General features: G+C 37.1%; 1 protein-coding gene across 1 annotated transcript; it reads left to right on the plus strand.

Annotated features, from left to right (window-relative positions):
- The first annotated feature begins 2,551 nt into the window (after positions 1–2,551).
- Positions 2,552–10,158, plus strand: LOC145132930 (copper-transporting ATPase RAN1-like). Its single transcript, XM_079067882.1, has 9 exons — positions 2,552–2,960; positions 3,546–4,160; positions 4,286–4,715; positions 5,069–5,394; positions 8,318–8,376; positions 8,475–8,817; positions 8,888–9,088; positions 9,177–9,434; positions 9,557–10,158. Exons 1-9 carry the CDS (start codon positions 2,619–2,621, stop codon positions 10,031–10,033), a joined length of 3,051 nt encoding a protein of 1,016 aa, XP_078924008.1. The 5' UTR covers positions 2,552–2,618; the 3' UTR covers positions 10,034–10,158.
- Positions 10,159–12,729: the final 2,571 nt, after the last annotated feature.

A 12,729-nucleotide genomic window follows, 5' to 3' on the forward strand; every position in this document is an offset into this window, starting at 1 on the left:
AATTCAAGTTGACATTTATATATATAATTCAAGCGGACATTTTTTATGGCGTGTCGGATGTGAGCCTTGGCGAAGCCATGCTTAGCTTCTTAGAATATTGGTCACACCAAAATGGTGTATGTTAAAGAAAGAATAGAACAATAATAGAGATGACAAGATATCTTCTAAAAAAGAAAAGGTAAAATAACGGTTACCTTGCTAGCAGATCACCAACAAGGAGCTTTGGAGTATGGCACACGACAAGAAGCTTGGTACGTAAGAAACCTAATATCTACCATATAAAGGTATTTGAGAGTGTTGCTTACTTTGATATTCTAAATGAAATAATCAGAAGCAAGTTCAATTACAAGTAAGAGAAAATTATTTTGATTGGTTGTAGTGAAAGAATCAAGATGTACAAGTTGTACACTCCGATGACACAAAAAATTGTGATAGTTAGGTCGAGATGTTCCGTTTGATGAAAATTCCACGTTTGAGGATATGGAAGTTGAAAAAAACATAACAAATAAAGCGGTGTTTGATGACTGTCATAAACACCCTAATATGTTAGTAAACCAGCCTAGTCATATGCATATAAGCTAATTTCCTAGCTACATAATCTTTCCTACGACCAATTTTTCATTGCCATTTCTTAGGTGTTGTTTGTTTTTTCTGAGGTAATATGTCTGCAGTCTGCGGACCACATCTGTAGACCTCTGCAGTAGAAGAGGTGGATCAAACGTCTACAGTCTGAAAAAAGAAGACTGTTTGTTTTTTTAACATCTGCGGGCTACTAAAATAAACTGAAATCTAAATAAACTGATTTTTTTTAAACTTCAAAGTGATTTTTTAATATTTTGTATGACTTCGTTATAAATAATTAACAAATCTAGATCAAATTTTATGTATTATTGTATAAAAAATAAAAATAAAAATGGTATGAATTAACGTATATATTTGATAAAAAACCAACAACTTTGGTTGCAAAGTTATAACTAAACATGATAATTAGGGATCAAAGAATTTGATACATAAATTGATGGAAATAAACTTCGATTTTTTCAATTAAATCCATTAAAAACGTACCATAAATATTTTCTCGAGAAATTGACGATACTGTATTAAATAATGTTTTACAAAATTTGACAAAAAAATATAAGAATATATATTATGATTTTTTTTTCATATTTATATAAACAACTTCAACGACTATTCTTGTAATAAATATTTATTTATAAATTTGTCAAAAATATCATGTTTGTATTGTCGAACGTTTTTTTTTTTAAGTTTTGTAATTTTTTTTCAAATTGTTTATCATTAATGAAGTTGGAAAAAATATAAATTAAAAAAACTTAAAAAAAATAAAGATATATGTGTTTTTTTAGGCTAGAAGATGTCTGAAGATGTTAGAAGACTCTGGTCCACATCTGCGCCAAGAAGAGGGCGCGCATACATTTTTAGGTCTGCAGTCTTCAAAAAAACAAACAGTCTGTGAAGGCTAATGTCTGCGCATGGTCTGCGCGGCGCAGATAGAAGAGGCCACGCAGATCTGCAGACAAAAAACAAACACCACCTTACACTCTTATTCATTTCATTCTTTAACACGTCTATACTTTCTTTAACATTTACAATTTAAGCCTAGGTTCAAGCCTTGATACTTGATTTAACTATGGTCTAATACAAAGTTTTAACACTTTCATTGCTGATTACCGATTTGGGTCGCACAGAAGACAAGAAACAAATTATACCTCAAATATGACTCCCAATGATCATAACATACCCGGACCCCAATCCTACATATATATCATGTTTAGTCTACAATTTTTGTTGGAACGCGTTGCATTATCGTCTTAGTCTCCATATTCATCCTCTCAATTTTTTGATAACATGGGACTCATGATCAACTCCATCATGTCCACACCGTGTGAGGGTGATTTGCATTTACACAATGTGTTCTACAACTGAACATCTTAGATGGACGATACTAACTGATGCGGAAGATACATAAGGGGAATAACCAAAAACGATATTGGAACATTCAAGATACACTAAGAATAATCTCCGTTTGGAAAGTTCTAATTTTTTCTTATACAAGTGTTTAAGTCAAAAGTTAACATAAAAGAAATAAAGACTACAAACTTAAAATTAAACTAAAAAGTGTATCTCCTTCTCACGAAAAATGAAGTCAAACCAACTAGTGGTTTTTATAAAACTAGTTTGTCCAGAATGTCTCATTGGTGCGATGACTTGGTTATCGATCCGCCCAAGTCATATTTATCTTGGTGCATATTCCTTGGGGTCGTTTGATTGTTCTTTTTGAGATGCAAAACATCAAAAATATTCATAGTTTTTTTTTGACAATATCAAGAGGGAAAAATAAATTGTTCATAAATGAATTAAACTAATCTAAGTGCCTAAGATGTGAATTGAAATAACACGAGGGGGTGTAACTGAACATTTACGAAAGAGTTTAGCGTCATGGCTGGGTGCCTGGGTCCTTAATAGTATCAGTTTCATCTGTCTTTCTCTCTCTTTCTTTCACCATATGCCTGTGTATATATGTAATGTAGATTTTCTCTCTGTCGATATACGTACAGGACATTTATATAGAATTTGTTCGGATCGCCTGTGGTTTAATCATGACGCCGACCTTCAAAGACCTCCAGCTGACGGAGGTTGGGGGCCGTGTTAACGGCGGTGGTCGTGCTTCGTCGACGATCGACATAGGCTGTAACCTCGAGGACGTTAGGCTTTTAGATTCTTATGAGGATGATTACAATGATCATAATGCCGGTAAAAGTAGGAAAGGTAAGGAGAAAGTAGGCGTTACGAGAATTCAGGTGCGAGTCACCGGGATGACATGCGCAGCGTGTTCCAATTCAGTCGAAGGAGCACTCATGAGCCTCAACGGCGTCGTTAGCGCCTCCGTATCTTTGTTACAGAATAAAGCTGACGTCGTTTTTCATCCCAATTTGGTCGATGTAAGTCTCATTTCTGTGATTCCTTTTCACTAAATTCTGAATCATGATTCATGGAGTAATATCTGAACGAAAGAATACTTGCTGTTACCATTTTGTTTTATGAATGTATAATTTATAATGTGAAATTGTGATCGTAAGCTTACCGAACTTGTAAACAATATGTTTCTATTATTTAGGTCAACATTGATGATTGTTCCAACTTTACATTTTGCAGAAATCAATCTTAGAGATTGTCCTCTTATTGTTCTTAGGTTTTCCCCCACTTTCTATCATTTTCGTAACTGATATACATTTTATTATTTTAATTTGATTGGGACCACAGTTTTCACATATATGTTTATTCAATTTCAGTTTAGTCATTGGAATTTTCTTGAAAAAATTAGGTACTTAATTTTGTAGTTGAAAAACAGTCCATTTCACTCCCAAATGGATTGAGGAGTACTATTTTCAAAGCCAATGGTAACATAAGCTGTTTAAAAGTTAAATTTGAGTATAATATAGATCAACCAAGAAATATGATGAAAAAAGTTCATAGATAACACATAGTTTTACAAACTGAGAACATGATTTGCACACTTTCTTCAGCAAGATGATATCAAGAATGCAATAGAAGATGCAGGGTTTGAGGCCGAGATTTTACAAGACCAGGGTACAACACATGGAAAGTCACATGGAACTGTAGTAGGCCAGTTCATAATTGGAGGCATGACATGTGCAGCTTGTGTTAATTCCATTGAAGGCATTCTAAGAAAGCTTCCTGGTGTTAAAAAAGCTATAGTTGCTCTTGCTACTTCACTAGGGGAAGTAGAATATGATCCTTCTACAATTAGTAAGGACGAAATCATCAATGCCATTGAAGATGCTGGTTTTGAGGCTTCACTTGCACAAAGCAGTGGACAAGATAGAATCATGTTTGGAATAACAGGGATATCGAATCACTTGGATGAACATACGTTAGATGGAATATTAAGCAACATGAATGGAGTTAGACAGTTTGATTATAACAAGATAACAAGTGAAGTAGATGTTCTTTTTGATACTGAGATACTTACTCCTAGAGATTTAGTTGATGTGATTCATAAAGAAAGTGGTGGTAATTTTCAAGTACATGTAAAGAATCCTTATGCGAGAATGGTTACTCAAAATCTTGAAGAATCTTCACACATGTTGCACAACTTTCTTTTCAGTTTCTCTCTCGGGGTAAGCAAATGGTTTTTTTTTTTGTTTCTTTTGTTAATAACTTCATTTTTATGCCTTCTTGATTGTATTTTGAAAGATCAAGAACAGGTTGAACCGTGTTTGATAACTATTCCACTTGATGACAGATTCCCATCTTTGCATTGGGATTCATATGTCCACATATACCCTTTCTTAATTACATATTACTCTTATGGATTGGACCATTCCAAATTGGTGATTGGTTGCGTGTGATATTGGCTAGCCTCATTCAGTTTAAAGCCGGGAAGCGTTTTTATATTGCTGCTTTTCGAGCATTACGTAATGGTGCAACAAATATGGATGTTTTGGTGGCTATGGGAACCTCAGCTGCATACTTTTATTCCATTTATGCCCTTCTATATGGTGCAATCAAAGGGTTTTGGTCTCGGACTTACTTTGAAACAAGTCCAATGTTAATAACTTTTGTGTTGTTTGGGAAATACTTGGAAACCCTTGCAAAAGGGAAAACTTCAGATGCTATAAAGAAGTTGGTGGAACTTGCACCTTCAACAGCTTTGCTGCTTCTTTTAGACAAAGGTACTTAACTATTTTCTATAGCAATTGAACCAAACCATCAACATCTTTTACCACTTAGAAAAAGAGTAAGTTACATTTTTTTGGTCACAGAGTATAGCTGATTTTTTCAATTTTGGTCCCATGAAGTTTTCTTTTGTAGTTTTGGCCCTTATTTGAGGTTCTTGTAAGTTGTTGACTCGTGTTTCCAGTAAAATGACTATTTTTGGTCTATGAGTGACTCAATGTAGCTTATTTTTGAAAATTAAGCTACATCCATGCAAAAAGACACGAATGCCCTCTTCATCCTCATCATCCAGTATAGTCCTACAAAGCTTGTCTAGTTCTTGATATTAATAAGTTTGTGTTTGTGGCAGATGGAAATGTTATGGGAGAAAGGGAGATAGATTCATTACTGATTCAATTAGGAGATATATTAAAAATTGTTCCGGGGTCAAAGATTCCAGTTGATGGCCATGTTGTCTCGGGTTCAAGTTATGTGAATGAGAGTATGGTTACTGGTGAATCAACACCTTGTTTAAAAGAGATAAATTCTTTAGTGATTGGGGGGACTATAAACTTACATGGATCCCTCCATGTTCAAGCTACCAAAATAGGTTCTGATACAGTTTTAAGCCAGATTATTTCTCTTGTTGAAACAGCACAAATGTCCAAAGCTCCTATCCAGAAGTTTGCTGACTTTGTAAGTACACATTTCAATTTTCAACCATAATTTATGGAGAAACGACTTAGTTGTTAAGATTTATGGAGTCTTGAACAAATTGACAAGTTCCTAAGAATTCAAGGGCCATAAATGTAACTTGACAAATATTAAACAATTCAATTGTTTAATATTGAATGGACGTACATGTCGGCAAATTTGTGTGAATCAAGAAAAGTTTACGGCACATCTCCTATATATATATATATATATATATATATATATATATATATATATATATATATATATATATATATATATGTGTGTGTGTGTGTGTTGTGTAGCAGAGAATGTGTGCATCAAATATAACTTGTAGAGTTATAAATTGTAATCTTATTGAGTTAATAAGAAAATCTAGTTGCAGCCCGTGGACGTAGGATTTACACCGAATCCGAACCACGTAAAATCTTTGTGTTCCTTCTTGCTTTATTTTCTCGTTTCGTTTGTGTGTGTGATAGTGTTTCCGCTGCATGTACCCTGTCTCAATTCCTAACAACTGGTATCAGAGCCTGGTTAGCAAGGTTTGGAGGGTACGATCGTTTTTTTTTTATCACGCACGAGTGTACCTGATTTGTCTCTTGTTTGTCATAATGACTGAAGACAAGGTTGTAATCGAAAAGTTCAACGGTTCTGATTTTAGCTGGTGGAAAATGCAATTAGAAGCATTGCTATGTCAGAAAGACTTGGACATGGTACTCGGAGACAAACCGGAGAAAATGAAAAAAGCTTTTGAAGATGCGTGGAACTCAAAGGACAAGAAAGCCAAGGCGGTTATTACATTGTCATTGACGAAGAGCGTTGCTTTCAACATCATGAATGAAACCACGGCGCGTGGTATGATGGAGGCTCTGTCAAATATGTATGAGAAACCATCGGCGACTAACAAGGTGTTCTTGATGAAGGAGTTGTTCACTACAAGGATGAATGAGGAAGGCTCAGTTACGGTTCACATTAATAATCTAAATTCAATTCTGTCCAGATTATCATCTGTGGGAATTAAATTTGATAATGAGACTCAAGCTTCGCTGCTACTAGCTTCTCTACCTGATAGCTGGTCCGGAACAGTTACTGCTGTTACGAGTTCCGTGGGGACCAGTGGTATGACTTTTGAAGGGGTTAGAGATTTGGTTCTAGGCGAGGATATCAGACGCAAGAATCAAGGTGGATCTTCCTCTTCTGATTTATTAAATGTCGGAAGAGGTAGAGGGAATAGCAGGAGCAGTGGGAGTCGGGGAAAAAGTTCTTCTAGAACTTTGAAGAATGTGAAATGCTGGAACTGTCAAGAAGTGGGACATGTTAAGAGTCAATGTCCAAAGAAAGAATTGAACATTGCTGGTGCTGAGAGTGTGTCTGAGGATGATGCATTGATACTCAGTATGGAAAGTTCTGTAGACTCTTGGGTCATGGATTCAGGGGCTTCGTTTCACACCATGGACAACGGGGAAACGATGGTGAATCTAAAAGAAGGAGATTTTGGAAAGGTACGGTTAGCAAATGACGAGATGCTTCAAGTAACGGGCATGGGAGATATTGATTTGGTTACTTCATTGGGAAGTACATGGAGCCTGAAGGATGTCAGGGTGATTCCGGAGCTGAAGAAGAAATTGATTTTTGTTGGTCAGCTGGATAAACAAGGACTGAAAGTAAGGTTTGGAAGTGGTAAATGGAGGGTGGTCAATGGTGATCTGGTGATTGCTCGTGGTATGAAGTGTGGGTCATTGTATATGGTTGAGGTACCTGATGAGGGAAGTATGATCGTCCCTGTTAAGTAAGACAAAATCTGGTTCGCTAAATCTACGGCTAAGAGAGTTCATTTTGCAAACATGAATTCTGGAGCCAAAGAGATGTTAGCTGAACGAGTTCAAAAGTCTAAACCATTCAGGGGATTCTGTGACAGTGGGAGCACGAGACATGTTCCTGGTACAGTTACAAAGAGCCGTTGGGTTTTGAAGACTAAGATTGAAAAATTCTCTCCTGTTGAATGTTTGCAAAGTTGGGAGAGTGTTAGTGGTCCTCGGTGTATCTCTGGATCCGGTGGAGTGTCCAAACCGGTTGAGACAGAGGATGAATTGGTGGCGGGATTAGCCACGGCTGAGTTGGAGCTAGTGGGAGCTTCAACTGGCCCTTCTAGAAATTGATGATGAGGGGCGACTGCAACTAGAGAAATCAGACTAAGTTTTAGCTTGTTCATTGGAACTGGAAGCCTAAAAGGACTTGGTTGTTTTTTAAGATTACTGGAATAATTGAGAGTTGAATGGCGGAGAAAAGCTAAAGTTGTTCAAGCCTCCAAGTGGGAGATTGTTAAGATTTATGGAGTCTTGAACAAATTGACAAGTTCCTAAGAATTCAAGGGCCATAAATGTAACTTGACAAATATTAAACAATTCAATTGTTTAATATTGAATGGACGTACATGTCGGCAAATTTGTGTGAATCAAGAAAAGTTTACGGCACATCTCCTATATATATATATATATATATATATATATATATATATATATATATATATATATATATATATATATATATATATATATATATATGTGTGTGTGTGTGTGTGTGTGTTGTGTAGCAGAGAATGTGTGCATCAAATATAACTTGTAGAGTTATAAATTGTAATCTTATTGAGTTAATAAGAAAATCTAGTTGCAGCCTGTGGACGTAGGATTTACACCGAATCCGAACCACGTAAAATCCTTGTGTTCCTTCTTGCTTTATTTTCTCGTTTCGTTTGTGTGTGTGATAGTGTTTCCGCTGCGTGTACCCTGTCTCAATTCCTAACATTAGTCTAATAAGTTATATATGAAAGTATCTTTTTTTTCTTAATCCATAAAGAACAACTTAATAGTTTGTTTCTGAGATGAATAAGCACATTACTCATTCAATGGCATGTTGATTGTTTCAGATTGCAAGCATTTTTGTCCCTACAGTTGTTAGTTTGTCAATGATGACATTCATCGTGTGGTAAGTAAGGTCCGATTTGCTTATTATGCATGACAAGACAAAACATAAAGATAAAGATAAAGATAATATTCTTATGATATTATCTTTACTAAACGCAGGTACTTTAGTGGAATTTTTGGAGTTTACCCAGAAACCTGGTTGCCTCCAAATGGGTCCCACTTTGAATTTGCACTTATGTTTTCTATTTCGGCTGTTGTTGTTGCATGTCCTTGTGCACTTGGTCTAGCCACACCAACTGCTGTGATGGTTGCAACCGGGGTTGGAGCTAATAATTGTGTTCTCATCAAAGGAGGAGATGCATTAGAAAGGGCTCAAAATATTCGATATGTAATATTTGATAAAACCGGTACTTTAACTCAGAATAAAGCTGCAGTTACCACTGTCAAAGTATTCACACAAATGGATCGTGGAGACTTCTTGACATTGGTCGCTTCTGCTGAGGTATAAAATATAAATCCATTCTTGTTCGGTTATTAAAAAAAAGAGAGAATCATTTAATAATTCGCCTCAGGTTAATAGCGAACATCCATTATCAAAAGCAATATGTGATTACGCTCGCCATTTCCATTTCTTTGAGAATCCTTCGGTTCCAAAAGATTCTCCAAGAGGGACCAAAGATGAAAAAATGACAGGATGGCTTCTCGATACCTCTGATTTCTGTGCAATTCCAGGAAGAGGCCTTGAGTGTTGCATCAAACAGAAACAGATTTTGGTAAATTTCAAGACACTAATGAGTAATGACTAAACTAAACCATACTGTTGTTTAAATCTTTTTTTCTTATTTGAATTGCTTTGGACAGGTAGGAAACAGAGCTTTGCTGAAAGAGAAAGGGGTTATGATTCCCCTCGATGTTGAAGATTTTATGGTGGATTTAGAAGAGAATGCAAAGACAAGCATTCTGGTGGCTTGTGATTCCGAACTTATCGGTGTTATGGGAGTTGCAGATCCGTTAAAGAGAGAAGCCGCTATTGTGGTGGAGGCACTTTTCAAAATGGGTGTTCGCTCTATTATGGTTACTGGAGATAATTGGCGTACTGCTAGAGCTGTTGCACAAGAGGTATGTTTTCTAATTCAATTCCATTTCCTTCCAACTAAACGCTTGACAAAATTCAATTCAATAAGATTCCAATTCCTTCCTAGAATTTCATAAAATTTAATAAACTTCATTTCAATTTACAGGCTGGAATTCTAGACGTAAGGGCAGAGGTGATGCCAGCCGGAAAAGCCGAAATCATCCGTTCATTTCAAAAAGACGGTAGCATCGTTGCAATGGTGGGCGACGGAATCAACGATTCCCCCGCCTTAGCAGCCGCCGACGTCGGAATGGCAATCGGTGCCGGAACTGATATCGCCATCGAAGCCGCTGACTATGTTCTAATGAAAAACGATTTAGAAGACGTGATCACCGCCATCGATCTTTCAAGAAAAACCTTCGCCCGTATCCGTGTAAATTACGTTTTTGCCATGGCATACAATGTTGTCACCATTCCAATATCTGCCGGAATCCTGTTTCCGTGGTTCAAAGTCCAATTGCCGCCATGGGTCGCTGGTGCTTGCATGGCGCTCTCTTCAGTTTGTGTTGTGTGCTCTTCGTTGCTTCTTCGATTGTATAGAAAACCGAGACTTACTACGATACTTGAGATCACATTGGAGTAAGTAAAATGGCATTTATCGGTTTTTTTTATTAAGAATGTATATTCTATCCCTCAATGTAAATAGAGGCTTGTTGTTCATCGAGTTTGATCAAGAAGATTCAATCGATAGAATTAGGGGTATGTCTTGTGTGTGTCTTTCGTTTAATTCTATTACAACCAGTTGTTTTGGTAATGAAAATGAAAGTTCTTTTGGAAAACTTTTGGTTGTTACCCATAGTAGCAATGTATTTACTTTTCTCTCCTAATAATAGGAATGTGCTTTATCTTTTAGCTATAATAACAACGTAGTTATATTTTTTTCCCCTATAATAACAATGTATATCGACATGGACAATGTATTTTATTTGTTACATGTTGCCATTATTGGTAAAGAAAATGTATTTATTTTGGGTAGAATTGTAGATACATTCATTATTCGTATGAAATGAAACTATTGGTGTGTTTGGGATTGCTTATAGTGCTTATAAGCTTATGTGGTATCAAAACAAAATTTAAGAAAAAATGTTGGGATGAACTTATTGTTAAGATTTATGGAGTCTTGAACAAATTGATAAGTTCCTAAGAGTTCAAGAGTCATAAATGTAACATTACATTTAACAATTGAATTATTCAATTGTTGTCGGCAAACGTTTGAATTAAATATTCAAATGGTCGGTGGATAATTATTTAATATTTGTTGGACGGCTAATGTGAATGGCAAAATTTTCAAAGTCAATCTTTGCGGCAATCCTGTGCATATTGCGGCTCACAAATATACCTATATATATGCATGTATGTTTTGCATATTTTGTGTGCAAAAACTTGAGAGAACATCAAGTGTAGAGTGTCAAGCCAATTGTAATCTTGTAAGTTTTAATAAAATTCTCTAGTTGCAGCCCGTGGACGTAGGATTTGCACCGAATCCGAACCACGTAAAATCCTTGTGTTCTTCTTGCTTTATTTTCGTGAGTTTGTGTGTGTGTGATAGTGTGTTTCCGCTGCGTGTACCCGGTCCGGTTCCTAACAACTGGTATCAGAGCCAGATTAGCGAGGTTTGGAGGGTACAATCATTTTTTTTTCACGCACGAGTATACCTGATTTGTATCTTGTTTGTCGTAATGGCTGAAGACAAGATTATAATCGAAAAGTTCAACGGTTCTGATTTTAGCTGGTGGAAAATGCAATTAGAAGCATTGCTATGTCAGAAAGACTTGGACATGGTACTCGGAGACAAACCGGAGAAAATGGAAAAAGCTTTTGAAGATGCGTGGAACTCAAAGGACAAGAAAGCCAAGGCGGTTATTACATTGTCATTGACGAAGAGCGTTGCTTTCAACATCATGAATGAAACCACGGCGCGTGGTATGATGGAGGCTCTGTCAAATATGTATGAGAAACCATCGGCGGCTAACAAGGTGTTCTTGATGAAGGAGTTGTTCACTACAAGGATGAATGAGGAAGGCTCAGTTACGGTTCACATTAATAATTTAAATTCAATTCTGTCCAGATTATCATCTGTGGGAATTAAATTTGATAACGAGACTCAAGCATCACTGCTACTAGCTTCTCTACCTGATAGCTGGTCCGGAACAGTTACTGCTGTTACAAGTTCCGTGGGGACCAGTGGTATGACTTTTGAAGGGGTTAGAGATTTGGTTCTAGGCGAGGATATCAGACGCAAGAATCAAGGTGGATCTTCCTCTTCTGATTTATTAAATGTCGGAAGAGGTAGAGGGAATAGCAGGAATAGTGGAAGCAGTGGGAGTCGGGGAAGAAGTTCATCTAGAACTAAGAAGAATGTGAAGTGCTGGAACTGTCAGGAGGTGGGACATGTTAAGAGTCAATGTCCAAAGAAAGAATTGAACATTACCGGTGCTGAGAGTGTGTCTGAGGATGATGCATTGATACTCAGTATGGAAAGTTCTGTAGACTCTTGGGTCATGGATTCAGGGGCTTCGTTTCACGCCATGGACAACGGGGAAACGATGGTGAATCTAAAAAAAGGAGATTTTGGAAAGGTACGGTTAGCAAATGACGAGATGCTTCAAGTAACGGGCATGGGAGATATTGATCTAGTTACTTCATTGGGAACTACATGGAGCCTGAAGAATGTCAGGGTTATTCCAGAGCTGAAGAAAAAATTGATTTCTGTTGGTCAGCTGGATAAACAAGGACTGGAAGTAAGGTTTGGTGGTGGTAAATGGAGGGTGGTCAATGGTGATCTGGTGATTGCTCGTGGTATGAAGTGTGGGTCATTGTATATGGTTGAGGTACCTGCTGAGGGAAGTATGACCATCCCGATTAAGCAAAACAAAATCTGGTTCGCTAAATCTACTGCTAAGAGAGTTCATTTTGCAAACATGAATTCTGGAGCCAAGGGGATGTTAGCTGAACGAGTCGGAAATTCTAAACCATTCAGGGGATTTTGTGACAGTGGGAGCACGGGGTGTGTTCCGGGTACACTTACAAAGAGCCGTTGGGTTTTGAAGACTAAGACTGGAAAATTCTCTCTTGTTGGAAGTTTGCAAAGTTGGGAGAGTGTTAGTGGTCCTCGGTGTATCTCTGGATCTGGTGGAGTGTCCAAACCGGTTGAGACAGAGGATGAGTCGGTGGTGGGATTAGCCACGACTGAGTTGGAGCTAGTGGGAGCTTCAACTGGCCCTTCTAGTACTTGAAGATGAGGGGCGGCTGCAATTAAAGAAATCAGACTAAGTTTTA

Source organism: Lactuca virosa, chromosome 8 (genome assembly GCF_052849685.1).
Source record: "Lactuca virosa cultivar CGN04683 chromosome 8, Lactuca_virosa_CGN04683_v6, whole genome shotgun sequence".
Classification (NCBI taxonomy): domain Eukaryota; kingdom Viridiplantae; phylum Streptophyta; class Magnoliopsida; order Asterales; family Asteraceae; genus Lactuca; species Lactuca virosa.